The sequence below is a fragment of the Periplaneta americana genome, chromosome 1 (assembly GCF_040183065.1).
Source record: "Periplaneta americana isolate PAMFEO1 chromosome 1, P.americana_PAMFEO1_priV1, whole genome shotgun sequence".
Classification (NCBI taxonomy): Eukaryota; Metazoa; Arthropoda; class Insecta; order Blattodea; family Blattidae; genus Periplaneta; species Periplaneta americana.
The window spans coordinates 7,005,873-7,028,565 of NC_091117.1; the positions used below are offsets into that span (position 1 = coordinate 7,005,873).

The 22,693-nt window shown below is 35.7% G+C and overlaps 1 protein-coding gene across 1 annotated transcript; it reads left to right on the plus strand.

Moving 5' to 3' along the window:
* The first annotated feature begins 676 nt into the window (after positions 1–676).
* Positions 677–22,254, plus strand: LOC138702990 (splicing regulatory glutamine/lysine-rich protein 1-like). Its single transcript, XM_069830504.1, has 6 exons — positions 677–1,097; positions 1,425–1,587; positions 2,488–2,550; positions 17,067–17,223; positions 18,598–18,718; positions 20,870–22,254. The coding sequence occupies exons 1-6, from the start codon at positions 966–968 to the stop codon at positions 22,154–22,156; spliced, it is 1,923 nt and encodes a 640-aa protein (XP_069686605.1). The 5' UTR covers positions 677–965; the 3' UTR covers positions 22,157–22,254.
* The last annotated feature ends 439 nt before the right edge of the window (positions 22,255–22,693 follow it).

Genomic DNA, 22,693 nt, shown 5'->3' on the forward strand with positions numbered 1-22,693 from the left:
TAACTAAAAGGAACTATTCTGAGCTGAGAAAGGAACTTAAAAGCATACTGTAAGAGAAATTAACTGCTCATTTTTAAGAAGCATTTTTATGAATTTTTTTGAGCCCATTCTTATTAATATTGTCAACATATAGCCTACATTTCTTTGCAATTTTCTTCAGTTTCATTGTCTGTCTACTGTATACTATTGTGAAATATCACAAATGCTAGCAAAAGAAGTATTTACTAAGAAGTGTTACATATACTATATTGAAACTGTTCATTTGTCAGTAGCACAACACAAGAAACACAAGTTAAAATGAAACAACTAGGTTACCGTAGGCACAAAAATTTAAATAAATTATGCAAAATTAAATATAACTGCAATTTGAATCATCTGCCATCAGTAATGAACTAATAGTTACATTAATAATAATAATAATAATAATAATAATAATAATAATAATAATAATAATAATAATATCTCCAACATCAAGCTGTAATACTGGTCCAGGGAAAATACTGCAGTGGACGTAATTATTAGGAAGTTTACCATTACCCGAACCATAAACATCATCATCATCATCATCATCATTGACGAAGAAGAATTTAATTTTATATCGAAGTTCAGTGGGATATTTTATGTGAATATGAGAATATTTTACGTTATGTTTTGCTGTTGGCGACACTGTTCGCACGACAATATGGCGCTGCAGAGTTAATGGATTGTAGCGTTTTCGGTGTAATTTTTGCTTGCGTGTGTACTTATTTAGAGTTACAAGTTAAAAACAGTTTAAGGTTAATGCGTGTGATCTATTCGCCATTAACCGAATATTATACTAAGCGTATACTTTGTGTTCGAGGGATAAATATATTGGTTTGCTGTTCACTGGAAATTCGTGGTTAACCTGACTTGTAAATAATTCTGTTGTGTATCAAAGTGATTTTTATTGAAGTAAATATAATATAACTTGATTAATTCTTAAAATGGCAACAGAGAATTTAAAAGAGCGGATAACTCAGCTTGACGAATTAGATGTCTATATTGCCGATGCGCGGAGTAGAATTATGTCAGTTTTGAACTTCCTTGATTGGGATGTTGATAAATTACAAGAGAATGTAAGTGGAGAATTAACATTTTATTCATAATTCATCATCATTATTATTGTCACAAATTTACCGTGAACTGGTAGTATTGGAGATTTGTATCTATGCTTCTGATACGGATATCCATTACACTAGGCCTACTATTTTTATCTAGAAGTGTGTTATGAAGTATAGCCATCATTACTACCATAAACGGGGGCTGTGTCACTGCCTCGAGGGGTCCAGGAGAAATTACTCGAGCAGCTGGTTATATAATAATAAAACAATTTCAGTTTCTTGGAATAAGCCTATATAAAGCCAGGTAGTGCGTTTTGTGTCTCACTTAACTTTCATTTTCAGTCCAGAGAAATGGTTGCTTGCCCACTGAATAGTGAACATCGTGTTCCAAGAGATACGTTAGAGAAACACATTGCTTCATGTTCATGGAGGAAGGAAGGATATGGGGATGATGATATACCTCTTCCTGAAAGCTGTGGGCCTGGAGAAAACAAAATTGTTATAGGCAAGTAACATATGAAGAGTGCAAAGTGAGAAAGTGTAAGGTGGCAATCTTTTTTATAAATCTTTCATTAGATATTTTGGTAATTATGTATAAAGCATCGGCCAGATAGCTATCTTCCCGCAATAGAGGTCCAGGGCACATACTTTCCCGTAATGTAAGAGGACTGAGAATATCTCATTCATAAGAAAATGCTGAAAATGATATTAAAATATAGGCCTAGGCCTATTTATATAATTTGTTAATATACTGTATGTGCCCTGGAGCTCTTTTGCGATTAAAATGACTTGGTCGATGCTTCGTACAGAGTATAATGTCGTTTGTTGTCAGTGTTGTTACATAATTAATCTTTTTTTGTACTCCAGCATTATAAACAACCTTTTTCGTTAGTAAAAATCGTGCATAATATGTCATATCATTGTGCCAGAGTCGCAAAATATTACCATGGCAACTAAAACGTCATGACTTCTATTATGATGGCATAACTTGTGCCATAAAGTTAACAGTATGAATCGATTTGCCATGCTATAATATTTAATACATCATTGTTGCCATAGCAACCTCTTTCTTCATAGGCCATGATACCAAACTATACTAGGTATCTATCATTACAAATCTGATGTTATTTCTTTATTAATTGTTTTATAATACTTTCGTTCAAAAAAATAACATATGAAACACGTTTATAATATTACACAGTTATTGCTACTTCCCTAAACATTGACTCGTGCAATAAACTTGTTTTATAATATACTTTTATGAAGGAATTACAGGCTTCCTGTACAATAGCCCTGGTTTTGAACATATGTATGTACTCTCTTGTAGGAAGTTGTTCTTGCATTATTTTTATCAGAATGCTTTTGAACTAAGTTAATACCACTTTTGTGATTTATATTTTTGCAGATAAAGAACTGAGGACAAGTATAATTCGGGAAGCTGTATCAGTGGATCCAATTTTGAAGACAGGTATGCATTTTCTGTAGTTGGGTAAATTTTCTGTTCATATCAGCATTACAATTATTGTGATGTATCTTGTTAATTTATGTAGCGTGGGTTTTTATCTTTTTAGTCCACATTTTGCATTTTCAGTTTGGAATTGTGTTGTACGAAGTAAGTAAATAGATGGCAGACTTGTACGTATATTTACTGGCTTAAATATGAAAACTAGATACTACAACAAAAAAAGTCTTCCGTTCAAAGAAATTTTCCTCAAGATTGCAATGTGTTGAGTAAGGCATTAAGTGCAGTCTTTTCTCTTACAACGTGTCTGTAATTTGCTTGCAGTAGATAAATAAGGTAATAAAATCCCCAAGCTGTGAAATAGTATTAACTCATATGCTGTTCCTTCTGAGTGGCTTTGCTTTCTGTTACTGAGTAACATCAGGTGCACCCTTTCTTCCAAAAAAGGGGGAGGTTATATACGATGATATAACACAGTCTAATACATACAGTCGCGCAACTTCAACACTTTTTTTGCCAACATTCGCGACACTAGCGCCCAAGCGGCAGGCAAGGCACTGGTCATAGGGGTGATACAGCCAGCACATGCTTTAAAGGGATGTGAGATGTTATAATAACGTTTTAATCATGCGTCGGAATAAAGGCAATGTGTGCAATGACGAAAATTGCAGTAACAACAAGTTTAAATCTCCGAATTTGTCGTTTTTCAGATTCCCTAAAGACCATGAGAAAATCATAACTCAGTCATAACCAATAATCTACGCTGTAGGTAGCCTACGTATTGTGTTCTATAAAACATTTATTAGTTATCAGTTACCTATTTGTATGTCAGGAAGGACAGTTTAAATAAAAACAAAGTAAATACCTGTTACAGTATATTAATTTTTTGCAGAGTTGATATGTATAACCATTCCGATTTTGGATAATATATGTACAGTTTTTAATGCAAGTAATTCCATAATTTTTGTATTCGTGTTTTTTTCTTTATATTTTTAGAAAGTTGAATGTTATATAGCATTCAAGTAGGTATCATGGTGTTAATTTTGCAAGAATTCATGGAGTATAGTAATCCTTTTGCAAAATATTCACTTCTTGAATAAATCCAGACTGTGTCGATAAATTTCTGATGTGTTGGTGTAGATTCATGTGACAGACGTATTAAGTTCTCAAGAAATAAAAGTGCTTTTTTAAATTTAATATAAAAAATCAATCTTTTCTGTAATAATTTGCATGACTGTTATTGGTGTTGATTTTACATTCCCAGTGATTATTTGAGGCGTTCAGTGCAGAAGAGGTGTAAGTCAAAATCAGGCCTACATTTTCTCAGTTAATTGAAGTTACAATTTTTTCAACAAAATTGTGTGTTCATTTATTTGTTCTCACCTACGTTATATTAACAGTAAGTGCATGTAAATTACGTATTATATAGGTAGGCTAAGTTAAAAATTAGGCATTATGTGTGAAAACTAGAAATGTAATGTAAAATGCGGTAAACTTGCCATAAAAATGTAAACCATAACATCAGCACTATTTGTGACTCAAAATAATAAAGAAAATACCGGTTCTTAAGAATTGGAAAAATAATGAACTTCACATTAATGTTTAAATCCTCCCTTTTTTTTATTTTCAAGTTTACCTCAGCGGCTGAGTTTACCCCAATTTGCGGTATGCAAAATCGTTAATTTCTCAGGAAATGGGGAGAGGAGTTCACCACGCGGTGTACCCTACGAGATATGCCCTACAATTTTGAAGCTACTAATTTTTACTCTTCTCACAGGAAATACAAAGTTCCAATGATTCATAAATATATTTAGGAATGAATTGAATTAACCGACCACGCACGAACAATTATATTATTTCAAACCATGATACGCGATCAGGGCCATGATTCAGTTGTAAGGAGCAGAAAGAATTACGTTTATTCCCAGCTTCTGAAACTTGTAGATTAACTGCGTGTGAAATTCTTCCAGGATTCTAAAGTACAATTAGTAAGAACCATATACACTTATTGTATTGCATAAAATATAAAATAAATTACGCAAAACCCGTTTTCTGATGTGTTATCATATGTATTGTGCACACTTTTAACTTGCCTGCCGCTAGAGGGCTACTGTCGTGCCAGCTATCAAATGTTGGCATATTTTATACGTATGAGTTGCGTGACTGTATGTATTAGACTGTGGTGTAACCACACAATGTTTCCTCGTAGAATATATCTGAGGGGTTAGCTGAGAAACAATGAGATGACGGTTCTTAAAAGATGATATTTTATCGTTGACAAGCATTACATTGACTAAAATAAGTCTGTGATATGAGAGATAAGAAATGAAATGTGTACAGTTGTTGTTTAGTGAACTGTCTGAAGACAGGTCTGAACCTCACAACTTACCCAACAAGGTACCATTTATGAGGTAACTAGACCAGGAGATAATGGGGTCTGTTGGTCAGTTCCTTTCCCCCCTCCGTTGCATACATCGCTTACTAGACTAGACGGGAGGCTGTTAGCTTCTATATGCGCCGTAGCATTTCTGTATGTGACGTCACAAGCTTGTATAGTAGAACCAATCAGAATCAGTCTATAACAAGCTCTTCCCGAATTTGTTTGTTCACATGTGAGTGTTTCAATATGTTGAATAAGTAAAAGTAACATTTACTGTGTGTAAAAAAGTTAAATGTTATGTTTTATTTAACGACGCTCGCAACTGCAGAGGTTATATCAGCGTCGCCGGATGTGCCGGAATTTTGTCCCGCAGGAGTTCTTTTACATGTCAGTAAATCTACTGACATCAGCCTGTCGCATTTAAGCACACTTAAATGCCATCGACCTGGCCCGGGATCGAACCCGCAACCTTGGGCATAGAAGGCCAGCGCTATACCAACTCGCCAACCAGGTCGACTACTGTGTGTACGTAAGGCAAATAAATGGAAGAAGAGACTGTAAAAAGACAAGTATTACACAGGTAGAAGCTGAAAATAGTGTTTAAGGTGTATAATTATTTTAAAAACGTTGACGAGCAGAACGCTGTCGGCCATCTTGATGCTGGCAGCAACGTTGCCAACGTGCAAGAAACGACTGCAGTAGCATGTGGTGTGGGATTGAGAACCGTGCAAAGAATATTGTTAGTAAAGGAAAGAGTTTGTTTGATGTCATGGTTACAGTAATCAACGGCTAAGGTCGTTATTGTCTTTTGATCATTTAAATTCTCTCCTGCGCTATTTGTATTGCACGTGCGTGAAGTACGATGTGGCAATGTTGTACGCTGCCTTGCTTTCTCTATCTGTCTCTCTCGACGCAAACACTAGCAGACAACCGCCTTCCGAATTGCCGTCGACTCTAGCTACATATTACACTAATCAGACTTCAGATGTATACAAACAATTGTTCTTCTTCTGACATATATCTTCAGGTGAGATGCACTGCCTGGTAATAGATGTGCATGTCAGAAACGTTCAACTCTATACTTTAAAGTGCAGTTTGGTTTATTTGAATATCTCTGTTAGGCCTAGTTCTCTCACAGTAGGAGTTTGTAATCCATCTAATTTTGTAACAGTCTTGAGCGAATTTTGTTCTCTTACGAAGTGTGATCTGCAAAGCAATACTGCTATTACCTCTATTGCTGCTTTTCTTTGTGTTGCAAGAGCATACAGATTTTAGATGCTCTACCTTTAACCTTATTCTCAACATGAGCTTTGTTGTGCTACACAAAACTCGATAATGCTCTGGTATTTAGCAACACATATACTGCTTCGTAAGAGAAATGACTGTACTTTATTTTAACTTCATGTGTTTGAGATATTGTTTTTTAAAAAACTACCATAATTATTTTTTTTCCAGATGCAAAGGAGATATAAATAAATACTTCTGTTTTCCACACAATCATTAATACTTTTTGATGTCAGTTTTTATATTACAAAATCAGAGCACAAATTCATAAATAATCCTTTATATCATGTGTTTTTCTAGTTATAGGACAAAGGAATTTAATATTATTATAAGAAAGCTATTTGTAAACATAATGAAGAAATAACTCAGTCACTGAGTGGGTCATGATTAGAAATTACCAGGCTTTGACAATTTATAAAACAAGAGAACGTCAGGCTTTGACTTGGCAACCATAAATGATATTCTCTTGTTTTATAAATAGTCAGAGCACAGTCTAGTATATACAATCACGAAGCTTGAGTTGTTGAGGGTACTAGAAACAATAGACTGTGCTGGTACTATTTCGCTTGTCTGTGATGAGGCGATAGTAGCAATCCTAGTGGTTAGCAACTATCTATGGATGCATATTTACTACGTACTGAGCTTCGTGACTGTATATACTAGACTGTGGTCAGAGTCTGCTAATTTCTGAACACGACCCACTAAGTTATTTTTTCATTGTTTTTATACAAAGGTTTCTTATGGCAATGTTAATTACCCAGAAAAACAGACAATATATTATAATGGAATGTAATATTAAATGTAACAACATTAGACAACATATCATATGCTATGGTTAAGTGCTTTTTAATTTGTTTAATAATTCATTGCTTCTAAACAGGTTTTTTTGTGTAAGTTCTTCAGTGATTGAATTTTCGATATTAACTTGTAACATGTATAACTAATTGATTCTAAATAGGGTTTTTTTCTGTAAGTTTTACACTGATTGAATTTTCAGTATTAATTCTTGTGAGAGAAATGTTTGTAATTAATATAGCGTGTACTTTTACTTCACACTAAATTTACATTTTATGTTTTATCACTGACAGTTTTGTTTTACTCTTTCAGCTGTTTGTGTGTGAGTATTTTGGAGTATTGTAGCTATCATGATGGTATCCTTTTTTTGGTATCCTTTCTGGAAGAATCAAATGGAAAATCTATAACAGTATAATTCATTTTTGTATAAGCAATAATCATTCTTGTTACAGAGTATGTGTAAATAATATAATATGTCATGTTTATATACGAGGTCTGACAGTAAAATTCGCCAACTTTATGTAATGCCATCTTATAAATAAATACCAATGCTTCAGTTAAAAATTACGAGTCATTCTGTGGTTACAAACTGGAGATTTACAGACACTTCTACTCGATAGCTTTAACATCAATTTATTTTATTTTAAGCTAGAAACAAAATAGTATGAGAGCATTTGATAACGATAGACCTAAAACCATGTTGAATCTTTCGTATGTTACTTTTAACACTTCATTATAAATAATTGATTAAATGGCGATCTTACTCATGTTAATTATGTAAGCATGTGTGGCTTACACCTCTTTCGGTGCTACTTGACACCATCCTCGGCGCCATCTTAAATTTCCATAAATTTCCTAGACATCAACATAACAAAAGTTGACTACAAACACACCTTCAAAATATACAGAAAACCAACCACCACCACCACACACATACACAACATATCTAATCACCCCACACAACACAAACATGCTGCATTCAGGACAATGGTACACAGATTACTCAACATACCCATGAGCCAAGAACACTACAATGAAGAAGTGAACACAATCAAATACATAGCACAAGAAAATGGTTACAACCCAAACATAATAGACAACATCATAAGGAAGACAAAACAAAAACTCAACAAACACAAAAACACACAAAACACAACACAAACACAAGAACACAAGAAATACATCACACTAACATACGAAAACAAAAACACACACAAGATCGCATCCTCATTCAGAAAGCATAAATACAACATAGCATACAGAACAGAAAACACACTACAAAGACATCTCAACACACAAACAACACAAACAAATAAATACAACCACACAGGGGTATACAAACTCACATGCAATAGTTGCGACAGTTTCTACATAGGACAGACAGGCAGGTCATTCCAAACTCGATACAAAGAACACATTAAAGCAATAACCAGAGGACACAATACATCTACATAACTAATACTAACCACACATACAATAACATAAATACAGACATGGAAATCCTACACATACAACCCAAAAACCAAAAACTCAACACACTAGAACAATATGAAATATACAGACACACTAAAACACACCCTGATCAAATTCTCAACACACAGATCAATTTCAGAACACACACACTATTTGACACAACTCTTCATCACACGAATGCACCCACACAACAGGCAGCGAAGTTGAGATGGTGCAGAGACACAGAAGGCTCTGAGGATGGTGTCAAGTAGCACCGAAACAGCTATAAGCCGCACATGCTTACATAATTAACACGAGTAAGATCGCCATTTAATCAATTATTTAGACCTAAAGCATTGTGCTGCAAACTGGGAAGCTGTTGTTTCGGTTCTCAGTGGGGTCATGGATTTTTTCCACTGATGTAATCCTTCTGACAACGTTATGGGCCTGGGATTCACTGTAACAGGTCTTAGTACAAGAGGTAAAGGCAATAAATACATAGGATTGACATCCTTACTGCTACTAATGCTGTTGTAACTATTGGACGGATTTTGTTCATATTCAGTATTTATGAGTCAGTTTATTAGGAAATGATGTAATTGCAAATATTTCGTAATTTGTTTCGTATATCTGAAATTCAGAACTTTGTCAGACCTCGTACAGCAATATTTTAATTGTAATTTAATGTAATCCTTCATCATTTAAGCTTACAGAATATATTAAATACATAATTTTAAAGAATTATTATACTATTCTGGAAAGAGGTGCAATCCAAAAGATTCAGGATTGAGAGCATGGCCCGATATTTTAACATATTACAGTGTAGATCTGCGCCATTTTGTTGGTGATGTGATAGTCACTTTTTTACAAGAGCGTTTACTTCTGTTTATGCCTTTAGTCCATGTTGCAAAAGTGTTTCATTGCCATAGCCCTGCAATTTGTCATCATTGTGGAAGCTTATAAAAGAATTTGGTACATTAGTAGATGTGTCTATAGACATAAATTATGTTTGTTTTGCTCTAATTACACAGAAATTTCTGTTAATTTTTGTCCTTTAGTCTATACTAATCCTACAATTACCAATGAATTAAAATATGCAATTTTGCAACAAATTGAAGATATTCCACCAGATGTATTAGTAAATGCTGTTCACAACATAAAAAAAAGATTGTTGCTTGTTGAACAAAATGGTGGACATATTCATTATTTAAACTGAATCCAATAAACCCCATATCTTTACAAGTGTGTCCTTGTTTTGTGTATATCTCAATGCTTAAAAAAGGTTATGGTGACGTTAAAATGTAACTTACTTTTGAATAACGTCGTACATATCAGCCAGAACCTCAATCAGAGGTAATAAGAAAAGTTATTTAATTTTTGCTACAAATTGTCAACTGTTGCTCAACAAAGAATCCATGTGCCCTGGACAACGGAATGTGCTTCTGAGTCTTTGGTCTATGGCAGTTCATTTGAATGTTATTTCTTGATAGGATGTGTATTTTCCGGGCTAGAGGGCCGTGGTCTGTCGGTGTTACAACCAAACGTTTCGTCCACTACTCTGGGTGACATCTTCAGTGGCGTGGTACACGTGTGCGGAGAGATCTGCTGTGTGTATCAGGAACTGGCATTGAGACTGGTAGCACGTCGCTATTTAAGGTGTGGGGCTGTTGTTGCTTGTCGCCGCCGCGGTCCGCACTAGTGGCTTCGGCGTTCTAATTGTTTGTGGTAGTGTCTAATTGTCGGAGAAAGGGTTAGATGTGTGTGCTTCTGAGGGCCGGATACCAAGCTTTGTTGACCTTGAGTCCTTCCTCCTTACGGTTAAAGTTGTTTTTGTGTTTATGAATCTCAATAGCTTCCCGATGTAACCTGGCATAGAAGTGTGGCGTACTGCTTAGGATGTCGGTGTCCTGGAACCTGATGTTGTGATCCCCATCATTATAAGCATGCTCGGCTACGGCTGACTTGTCCACGTAACCTAGACGGCAGTTCCTTCTATGCTCGGTGATTCGGGTCTTGAAGCTACGCTGTGTTGTACCTATGTACACTGACCCACAGGAACACGGGATTCTGTATACTCCAGCTGATGAAAGTCGGTCACGTTTGTCCTTGACAGACCGTAAGCAGTTACGAGTCTGCCTAGTAGGAGTGAAAATTGTCTCCACGTTGTGTTGTAGTAGTATCTTGCTGATCTGGTCTGTAACTTGTCTGTAGTATGGAACGATGAAAGAGTAATGGAACGGAGAAAAATTCTCTCCGGTGCCGGGATTTGAACCCGGGTTTTCAGCTCTACGTGCTGATGCTTTATTCACTAAGCCACACCGGACAGCGCTTATTCCGTCGGATCCCGGCCAACTAGTCACTCATATCGAGTGCACCTCAGCACATGTGTGGACTTCGGTCCTGCGTTCATAGAAATCTATGACGTAGTGCAGAGGGCGGCCACTAGAGGGAACCCAAGAGTTGGAGCTTAATCTGAGACGATTCTGACCGGCGTCGGAGTTGTATCCGGTGTGGCTTAGTGAATAAAGCATCAGCACGTAGAGCTGAAAACCCGGGTTCAAATCCCGGTGCCGGAGAGAATTTTTCTCCGTTCCATTACTCTTTCATCGTATGATGACGCAGAATATCTGCATGGAAATATCATATGTACTTCGGTACATTAAAAATAATATATATGTAGTATGGAAGAAAAACCGTGCCTCTCTTGGTTTGGCCTTGTCTCGGATCAGTTGGTGTTTGCCGTCTTGGTTTTAAGAGTAGTGGACGAAACATTTGGTTGTAACACCGACAGACCATGGCCCTCTAGCCCGGAAAATACGCATCCTATCAACGCCGGCCGTGAAAGCCTACATTCCAAGGTTATTTCTTGAATTTGTGCCCTGGACCAAAAAGGAACAAAAATGAAAAGAATGCATCTTCGCAAGTCACATTGGTGTGTGACATCTTAAACGTTAGTACAATGTGCCACTCTTTACTGCCAATAAGACTGCATCCACATGTTCTTGGTTCGGAAGTAAATTTGCCCTTTCTGTTACATTTGCTTGAACTTTTGGATTGTGCCTTGTTAGGCTTAACTGTCTTCCTCATGGAGTTGGGGTAGTGATAAGAAAGTGTGTAGGAGAATTTAAGATTTGTGTTTGTATATATTTAATGTTATCAGGTTTGTAAGAAAGTAACTTTATGTCATCATTTTATCGTCACCATTCTCATCATGACCATCATTATCATTGTAATTGTTAGTAGGCCTATTTATTCAAGAACCGAATGCAATTGTTGGCATTCTATTTGTCTAGCCTATGTAAGAATTTATATGAATTTTACGTCAGATTTGTTCCACTAAGATTGAGAAGGAAGGAAGTAAGTAAGTAAAGAGTATTTATGCTAGATAAGAGTAAGTGGTTCTTTATTGAAGGATTTTCCCTGGATTTTTTAATGTGTAAACTGTGTCAGTTTGCAGCTGATATACACTGGGCTGCAAAAGAAATGTCGAGTCAAAGTCGCTATCGATTTGAAATATTATCGTGTTACGAGGACTTCGCTTAGAAAACAATAGAAATAGAGATACACAGAAGGCTTTGCATATAAACTCTATTATTGCTCTGTTATTGCATCATTCATGTGGATCATTTATGTTTTCGATAAAAATAAAATAATAATAAAATTTTATATTTATGTTTATAATAAAATTGATACATTTTTTTTTTGATTGTTAATACAATATGAAATGTAACTGGCCGTATATATCGATTGTAACAATGACAGCATCCATGGATAATAAGGAAGGCTATGGAATACCATATAGACTGCAGTTTCACTATTTTCGTGTAGTGTTGTTATTACTTACTTACTTACTGGCTTTTAAGGAACCCGGAGGTTCATTGCCGCCCTGACATAAGCCCGCCATTGATCCCTATCCTGAGCAAGATTAATCCAGTCTCTATCATCATATCCCACCTCCCTCAAATCCATTTTAATATTACCTTCCTATCTACGTCTTGGCCTCCCCAAAGATCTTTTTCCCGCCGGCCTCCCAACTAACACTCTATATGCATTTCTGGATTCGCCCATACGTGCTACATGCCCTGCCCATCTCAAACGTCTGGATTTAATGTTCCTAATTATGTCAGGTGAAGAATACAATGCGTGCAGCTCTGCGTTGTGTAACTTTCTCCATTCTCCTGTAACTTCATCCCTTTTAGCTCCAAATATTTTCCTAAGAACCTTATTCTCAAAAACTCTCAATCTCTGTTCCTCTCTCAAAGTGAGAGTCCAACTTTCACAGCCATACAGAACCGGTAATATAACTGTTTTATAAATTCTAACTTTCAGATTTTTTGGCAGCAGACTAGATGACAAAAGCTTCTCAACCGAATAATAACAGGCATTTCCCATATTTATTCTGCATTTAATTTCCTCCCGAGTATCATTTATATTTGTTACTGTTGCTCCAAGATATTTGAAGTTTTCCACCTCTTCGAAGGGTAAATCTCCAATTTTTATATTTCCATTTCGTACAATATTCTGGTCACGAGACATAATCATATACTTAGTCTTTTCGAGATTTACTTCCAACTTTATCTCTTTACTTGCTTCAAGTAAAATTTCCGTGTTTTCCCTAATTGTTTGTGGATTTTCTCGTAACATATTCACGTCATCTGCATACACAAGAAGCTGATGTAACCCATTCAATTCCAAACCCTCTATGTTATCCTGAACTTTCCTAATGGTATATTCTAGAGCAAAGTTAAAAAGTAAAGGTGATAGTGCATCTCCCTGCTTTAGCCCGCAGTGAATTGGAAAAGCATCAGATAGAAACTGGCCTATACGGACTCTGCTGTAAGTTTCACTAAGACACATTTTAATTAATCGAACTAGTTTCTTGGGAATACCAAATTCAACAAGAATATTACATAAAACTTCTCTCTTAACCGAGTCATATGCCTTTTTGAAATCTATGAATAACTGATGTACTGTACCCTTATACTCCCATTTTTTCTCCAATATCTGTCGAATACAAAAAATCTGATCAATAGTCGATCTATTACAGTAGTGTTATTATTAATGTTGTAAAATAAAAGTATATGAATAATTTAAAATCAATTCATATTAAATAATAACGTGAACATGTTATAAAAGTCATATTTATATGTTTTTAAAAAACTAATCTCAAGAAAATAGCTTTCCATCTCGCCAGGTTTGCTAAAGTCCTCGGAAAACGATATAATTTTGTGCAAATCTAGTCTTTCAGGTAAAGCTCCCTGTAAAGCAGATTTGAATAATATTAAGGGAAGAATTGTTCCAGGGCCGGCCCTGGAAGATATAATATTGTATCGGTATTTCTTTTGCTTTTGCAACCCAGTGTACAAGAAACCATATACATGAAGTTTCATTTTCAGATACCCAAGTAAAATCATAATTATGGAGTGTAGGTAACTAAGGTGATTAGGTTTTGTTACAGAGTTTGGAAAGTAACAAAAAAATGTTGTAGAAATACAAATGTTCTACCATTGGATAATGTATACATAGTGTATCTGTCATTGCATGGGTACAGTTGTAGGGATGAATTTAAAATCTAAAAGTAACAAGAAAGTTAATATAAACACAGATTTCATTTTGTGTTGTCTCCAAGTTACATCAGTTCTTCTAATAAATTCAATAAAATTAACATAGTCAACTGCTTTCAGGTGTTTGTAATCAATAGGGAGCGGATTTTTATGTGCTAAAAAATTTAAATATATTTATTTTTTATGTGCTAAAAAGTACGAAAATATTTGCTAAAAATAAAAAAAATATATATATTTTTTTAAGTATGACAAAAATACCTTACTTAGCTTGGAAAAAAAATGTTACTAGGTACTCATCAACCACGCTTGCATGCTAGTAGTTGGCCGAGAATTGCAGTGAACAACAAAGATCATCTCCAAATTCTCCATCACAAATGCTTGCCGATTATCTCTGAACGACGACTTATACTGTGAAAACGATCTTTCCACATAACAGGACGTCAGACGTGCATATTTAAAGAGAGGAGTGTCACAAACACCGTCAATTTCACCTACAGGCACACCCTCCAATACTTGAGCAACTTTACACATTTTTTTTATTTCTACTGTTTTTCCCAAACACATTCTGGAATTTGTCCCTTAGTACTTATACTTCTGAACCTGGTAGCGAGTCTAGTTTAATTTACACGGCACGCACCTCCTTGTTTCAGACAACAGGCTTTTGGATGTTTCGAGTTTTTTTTATGGAGTCCCACAAAAAGCTTAGATTTGTTAATAGGAAAGCCAAATCGTTTTTTAAACAACTATCTTTCAGTATATCTTGAAGGATATCGATTGACGAAGCCTGATAACAGGGAATCACAAGATATATTGCCTTACTTGATAGACATTAGCGAGAGGCGAGAGATTTGTTTAAATTAAATAATGTTCATACCCGAGCTCTTATCTGTTGTGTTTCACAAACAAAGAGTGGAATAAAATCATCTTCAGCAACAATAAACATTCCTAATTACGTGTTGCAAGATCTCTCCTCCTTGTCCATGTTAATTTATTCTCTAATAATATCATTGATATGCTACCTAGCAATTCTCAGAACTTGAGGCGATACTATTACAAAAATGGATCACGGATACACCACACAGCGCTTAGAAACACGAAGCAACCAAGAATTCTTAAAAAGATAACGTACTTCTGAGTGATATAATTGATTAAGTTTTAAAATATTTAAAAGTTCTTGTAAAAAAAAAAATTATTTAAGTAAAAAAACTCCAAGATATGACAGATTTCCTGAAAATATGTATTTACATAATTTTTTGTGAAAATATGTGTTTTTATGTGAAATAAAATTCGGGTTTTAAACTTGATACTTCATGTTCGGAATTTTTAACTTCGTTAATTGTGTTTTATGACACGCAAAAAGAATATTTAATTACATAGGAATCCGCTCCTTAGTAATCAATGCTTGATAATTCGTAGAGGGCCTTGCTTACAGTTATTTGAACAAGACTATATATTTTTATTGGTTAAGTTCATTTATACAAACTTTAACATCTGTGGTCATATCATGTGTTAGGATCTGTAGGTACACCAGTAGGCCATTGTTGCTCTTGTTGAGTTCCTGTTTCTATTGTATGTTGTAGATGGCTTGTGTTCATGTAACTGATTTAAGATTTTGATTAATGTTTATGATATTGCGTGATTCAGCCGGTGATGAATCATGGTATGTAAATTTCCAATCCAGTATTTGCCTTTGTGACTGAGGAAACCATGAAAAATCTCTCTCTACAGCAATTCTCCCAAAACTGTTTTATTCCTTTTCAGTATCTACAAGTGAATTCAACTGGGAATTATATACAGTGTGTTCAAAAACTATGGAACATTGCTAATAATTTATTAAATTTTATTTTTATAAAAAAACAAAAAATGTTTTATATAAAAGCTGTTGGAAATAAACCATACAATATGATACTAGTGTTCGAAAAAAGTTATTCAGGTATACAGGTGTGACAGTAAACTTAATTTTTTTAAATGGCATCCTATATTAAAATTTACATATTCCGAATCTCCATTAAATATTAGGTATTCGAACACTGGTATCGTATTGTATGGTTTATTTCCAACAGCTTTTGTATAAAACATTTTTTTTTTTTTTTTTTTTTTGTAAAATTAAAATTTAAGAAGTTATTAGCAATATTCCATACTTATTGCTCATTCTGTATATGAAATACAATCATTTCTACTAAGAACTAGGAACAGTGGATTTGAAAAAAAATATTACACAATGGCAATTTTTAAGATTTAGGCTCTGAAGGTGGAGTATTTCGTCATGAGCTGGAAATTAACATCTGCAATTTACGAAAGTGTAGGGTTTCCAACATCCAGTGCCCCCAAAACATTTCGGTCCTTTTCTGGCTTGTTGCTAGCCCTTCATCCATCATAACAGGATCTGTTTTCACCTGCAAATACAACAGCATAAACCTGCACGTTTCAGAAATAGAACAGGAAATAGACTTCATTTTTCTGCAGAAGTTTAGGAGTTAAAGATATTTACATAAATATAAATTTGTTGGAAAAATTAACATAAACCTGTCCATACCTGTGGAGTAACGGTCAGCACGTCTGGCCACGAAACCAGGTGGCCCGGGTTCGATTCCCGGTTGGGGCAAGTTACCTGGTTGAAGTTTTTTCCGGGGTTTTCCCTCAACCCAAGATGAGCAAATGCTGGGTAACTTTCGGTGCTGGACCCCAGACTCATTTCACCGGCATTATCACTTTCATTTCATTCAGACTCTAAATAACCTAAGCTGTTGATAAAGCGTCGTAAAATAACCTAATAAAATAAAAAAAAAACATAAACCTACATAGACGTCACAGAACTAAAACAGAAAATATTCTTAATTTTTCTGTAAAAGTTTAGAGTTCGAAGATATCTACATAAATATGAATTTGGGTGAGAGAAATAGCATAAACCTAGACATTACGGAAATAGAGCAGAAAATGCTTTTATTTTTTGTGTAAAAATTGAATACCCATAGAATAATCCCTCCACTTGAAAACTTCTTCATTCACAGATGATTTTGTTTGATTGCTGTTGTTTAATATCGCAGGTGTGCCTGCTGAGGGCGTGGATGATCGTCCAATTCCCAAAACCATGAATAGAATTGTATCTGATTTCACTCCGGATGAAAGAAGAATATTGTACGATTACGCTGTGTCCAAGACAAAGGCAGCACCAACCGTGAAGGTAGAGGAGCTTCAGATGCCGTAAGTATTTGTTTTCTCTTTCACTTCTGTTTAATGATGTGGAAGACACCATTGTGTCTGCAAAGGGTGTTCAAATTTGATCCAGACTTTGTTTATGAACATTACAAACTACTCGAATCCTGATTATTTTTCAAAAATATTTCATGGCTTATCGATAAACTTCCACTAACGACACACACACACACACACTCTCTCACTCCCTCTCTCCCTTATATTCCCTATTTCCCCCTTTCTCCCTATCTCTTCCTACCCTCCCGCCCTCCCTTCCCTCTCTCTCCCACTCTATCTCTCCTCCTTCCTCCCCCTCCCTCCATCTTCCCCTCTCTCCCTCTCCCTTCCTCCTTCTCTCTCCCTCCCTCCCTCTCGATCTCTCTCTCTTTCTCCATCTCTCTCCCTACCTCCCCTCTCTCCCCCTCTCTTTCCCCCCTCTCCCTCTCCCCCTCACTTTCTCTCTCTCCCATCTCCCCCACTCTCCCCTTTCCCCCCTCTTACCCCTCTACCCCTCTCGATCTCTCCACCTCTCTTTCTCTCCCTCTCTCTCCGTTCCCCTCTCTCCCCTCTCTCTTCCCTCTCCCCCACTCTCTCTCCGTTCCCCTCTTCCCCATCTCCCTTCTTTTCCTCTCCCCATCTCTTTTCCTCCCTCTCGACCTCTCTCCATCTACCTCTCTCTTTCTCCCCCTCTCTCTTCCCTCTCCCCCTCTCTCTCCGTTCCCCTCTCCCCCTCCCCTCGCTCCCCTCCCCTCTCTCCCCCTCCCTCTCGATCTCTCTCCGTTCCCCTCTCTTTCCTCTCCCCCTCTCTCCGTTCCCCTCTCACCTCTCCCCCTCTCTCTCCCTCCCTCTCGATCTCTCTCCCTCTACCTCCCTCTTTCTCTCTTCCCCTCTCCCCATCTCTCCCTCTCTCTTTCTTTTTCTTTTTCACATGTAGAATTTGGTAAAAAATAGTTTGGAATATTGCATACATGCTTCTATATATACAGAGTTGACACTGAAAGGTACTGTACTGTAATTCTATTGGATGTTTGTGTTAACTGTATCTTCAATTATATTCTTTTGTTGTTCAGATAGTTGTTTAGTACAAGCATACATAAAATACTGAGTAATTCCAATTTTACAGCTTAAAGTGGCTGTTTTATTCTTAAAAAAGAAGATGTAACACCTCTGCAAATATTTTTTTCTGTGTCGTATTTTTGTCCTCAGTTTTGACTCCTGAGTATCTGGGTAACCCTACTTAATACACTCTCTTTGAGTCGCTTTTTTGATCAATTCTTCTTCATTTCAGGCTGAAATTTTGTGTCATGATCTTTGATATAAAAGTTGTTACCAAGAGTTCGAATTTTTTACTAAGAGTAACACAGGATTTGAATTTTATTTCAGATTACAAAAAGAAGAAAAGCAACGTCCTAAGACTTTCATAGAGCGACTGGCAGAGGAACGGGATGCTAAGAGGCGTAAAGTGAGCAAGAAAGTACACACCAATCGCAAGAGTCATGTCGAGGTGTGTACTGATTTGATTATCTTGATTTATAATTATTTTTCACTCTATGAAACACTTTAGTGTTGTCAGATGTTTACCCATGAGCTTCATTACAGCTGTTGTCAGATGTTTATCTTAGGAATTTCATATTGCTGTAGGGTAAGGTCTCTGTTTATAATTATCTTTTTTTAAAGAAAACAATAGAATACAAAATAGATACTAGAATCTGTCCATCAAAAGAATAAAGTCACGTGCATTTGGTCTTGAGATCTCTGATTGACTCTTGGATGCGTCACACATTTTCCGCCATAGAATAGTCTGAGCGAAATGTTTCCATTTTATATTTGTTGTTGTATTTGTTTTTAAAGATCATATTAAATAAAATATACAGGGTGATTCACAAGGATTTACCGTCCCTTACGGAGTTTATTTCCGAAGACATTGAGCAAAAAATGTCATATAAACATTTGTCCTAATCTCAATATTTTCAGAGTTACACTAATTTGAAATTGTTAGTAAAATATCTTTTTTTCTTTAGTTTTAAGGGTAAAAAAATATTATAAATAGAGAATGAACTATTCAGAAGTATCATTTCTTTAATTGGCTGATGTTCCAAAGCTAAAAAATATGCCGTTAATTGCTTTGTACAGATTTTGTTTTTCAAATTTTAATTAAAACTTACATCATTGTTACGCACTTATCACAAAAATTATTACAAATCATACGACTTTAGGAACTTGATTCTTCACAATTTAATTTTGCATCCTAATGTACAGTCTTAAAGAATTTACAAGAGTGGCGTGATTTGTAACAATTGTTGTGAGAAATCGTAAGAAAAATGTAATTTTGTAGTTAAAAATAGAAAAAAAAAATTCTGTACGAAGCAATTATGGAATTCACAACACATTTTTAGCTTCAGAATACTAGCTAATTAAAGAAATGATACTCCTGAATAGTTCATTCTTTATCTGTAATATGCCTTTACCCTTAAAACTAAAAAATAAAAAATTGTAATGTAGACAAAAGTTGACTTATAGTCTGCTAAGGATGTGTTAAAAATTGCATCACCTTTCTGTTAGTTCTTTCTGAGTCATACCCATTCTTGTAAGTACCATGTCTGAAAATCATATTTGCAAACAACATCTTGGCATTTAAAATCCCAGCATACACACCATTTAAAAATGGCTACTAATGACCTCCACTGTATGGCACCGGGAAGCGCTCTTTTTCGTGAAGATGAACATCACGTCAAAAAATTATCCAATAGAAATATGCGTTACAAGAGCGGTATGTTGAAGTTTTCATGTTCGAGGAAAAGTTTGAAAAAGCGAAACGTAGTTGAGCTTTTTTAATTTCCGAGAATTGAAAGAAAACATACCGCTCGTGTATCGTACATTATTTTGTGCGAAGATCGTTTATTACATACCTGAAAGAGGAATTTCTAATTAGTTGCAATGAAATCTCCATCTTGGTTTCTGTTCAATGACGGCAAATTTGCAAAACAAAAATATCTACCTTGAACATTGTTGCTTTAAAATGTTTTCTGTGTTTAATATACTCCAGCAGGCCGTGATATATGTCTGTATTTTTATTCGTTCAAAGTAGCCGCCATAATGAGTCTGGAATCATGTTGATTTTTCATGGCTTCTTTAATGTTACTTGCATCACGAATGCAGTAACTTTAGTGGAGTTGTAGACTTTACTTAATTTTTGCAAATATTTAAAAACAATAATTAACATTGCAATTTAGGTGAAATTGCAGTGGTAAGTTTCCAATTTATAATTATTACTATATTGAACGTCTCTAAAAATAATATGTTAAAAGCCTAAAGCAGTAAAATCAATATGTCGCTTAAGCTGTAAGAAGAGGGAAATTGTTATGTGTGTTAGGTTGGGAATACTGAATGTGGAATTTTAGACTTTCCGTGGATTGGTTTTGTGTGGAAACCAAGCAAATATGCACGATGTCGCACAAGATATTTAATTTTTCAATAGACTCATTACTTATGAAAGACCCTTTATATCGTGTTCCACACATATCAAATAACAGTTTTAGATAATATATATGTTTTATTTTTAAGTCAATTTTTTTTTGCCAAATTTCACCATGCTTACCCCTTACGCTATGCTTTCATTTATGTTGGTTTTAATACTTGACATATTAATTTTCAGATTATGCGAGAAGTAATACAGAATCAAATGGAATTGTATGAAGATTTCTTGAAACAAGAAAATGAAGAATTGAACGAAAATGAAAATAAAAAAGACAGTGACCATGAAGAACAGAAACACATTTCTCCCGGCAGGAGGGATTCATTAAAAAAAAGTACACATTTTTATGAGGATGGAGAAGGATGGAAAAGAAATGACGATCTTCCGTCTCCAAGGAGACGAAATGAAGTTTATCAGTCACATAGAACAGAAGAGAAATGGGTAAGAAAGCCTCCATATGACAGAAAAGACAGTGAAGGAAGCATGAGGAGTTACCATGGTGACACAGATAGATCTCACAGGAAATATTCATACAGAGAAAGCGAGGAAAAAGACTGTGACAGAGAATATGAGGACAGACACCACAAAAAGTACAAGAATTCAATTGATTATACATCACAACCGAGGAGGAGCTATCACGATAGATCGAGCAGCTATGATTCACAGAGTAGAAAAGAGTATAGGAATAAATCAAGCAGCAGAGATGATCATACAGGACATAGGCACAGGAAAAACTATGACAGCAGTGACTCAGAAAAGAATAGACATGAAGGATACTCGTACAAAGAAGATATGAAGCACAAATATGGGAATTCTGAGAGAGATAGTGCGAGAAAATCTAGTGCACATGAGTGGGAATACAGCAGAAGACATCGGTCTGAATATACAGAAGAAATGAATGATGACAGGGATAAGTACAGACGTAACGACAAAAGAAATAAACAGTTGAAAAGGAGACATGAGTCTCGATCTTCGTCAGACAGTAATACCAGTTCAGATTCCGAAAAGAGGAAGAAGAATAGGGTTGCAGAATCGGCAGTGTTACATTCTAAAGACAAGCATTACCAAGATGAGGTGCCTGGCTTTGAACCTGGTCCTTACAGATCGCAGTACAAAGAAAAGTCGAAAGCTTCATCCTCAAGAGACAAAGAAGATGATGATAGTGAAAGATCGTATGTGTTGAAGAGGAGTAGAAATTCTGAATGCCCTCCAGAAGCGTATTCCAGTAGCGGGTATGACGGAGTATGTGGGATCGATGATAGTAGAACAGAAGGGGCTAAAAGATCTCCACAGTACAAGCATAGTTTTGACTGGCGAAATTCTGTCAGTTCTCATGACAGTGAGACCCGGCACGTTAAGCACAAGAAGAAAAAGAAGAAGAAGAAAAGGAAGCATAAGAAGAAGGAGAAAAGATCTCCTCCCGATGTACATGAGAGCCATCATTCCAGTGATGATTATAGTTGTTAAAGAAGTGTGTAATTCAAGTCATCGCTGTTCCTGAAGATGTAAATTTTCTTAAAACATAATATATATTAGATATCTTTACTCAGAAAATTATCTACTATTAATCCTTTTCTACTATCCATATCACTTCTGGAAATGTCTTTTGGACCCTGAAAAAAGAAAAGTTTCATTTTTAAGTACCATAATCTCTCCAATCTTTCCTATTTTCTGCCTTCCTCTTAGTCTCCGCATATGATCCATATATCTTAACGTCGTCTATCATCTGATATCTTCTTCTGCCCCGAAATTTCCTCCCGTTCACCGTTCCTTCCAGTGGGCAATTTATTCTCAACCAGTAACCCAACCAATTCCCTTTTCTCTTTCTGATCATTTTCAGCATCATTCTTTCTTCACCCACTTTTTCCAACACAGCTTCGTTTCCGATTCTGTCTGTTCATTTCACATGCTCCATTCTTCTCCATATCCATATTTCAAGTCCACACCTGTGGAGTAACGGCTAAAGTGTCTGGCCGTGAAACCAGGTGGCCCGGGTTCGATTCC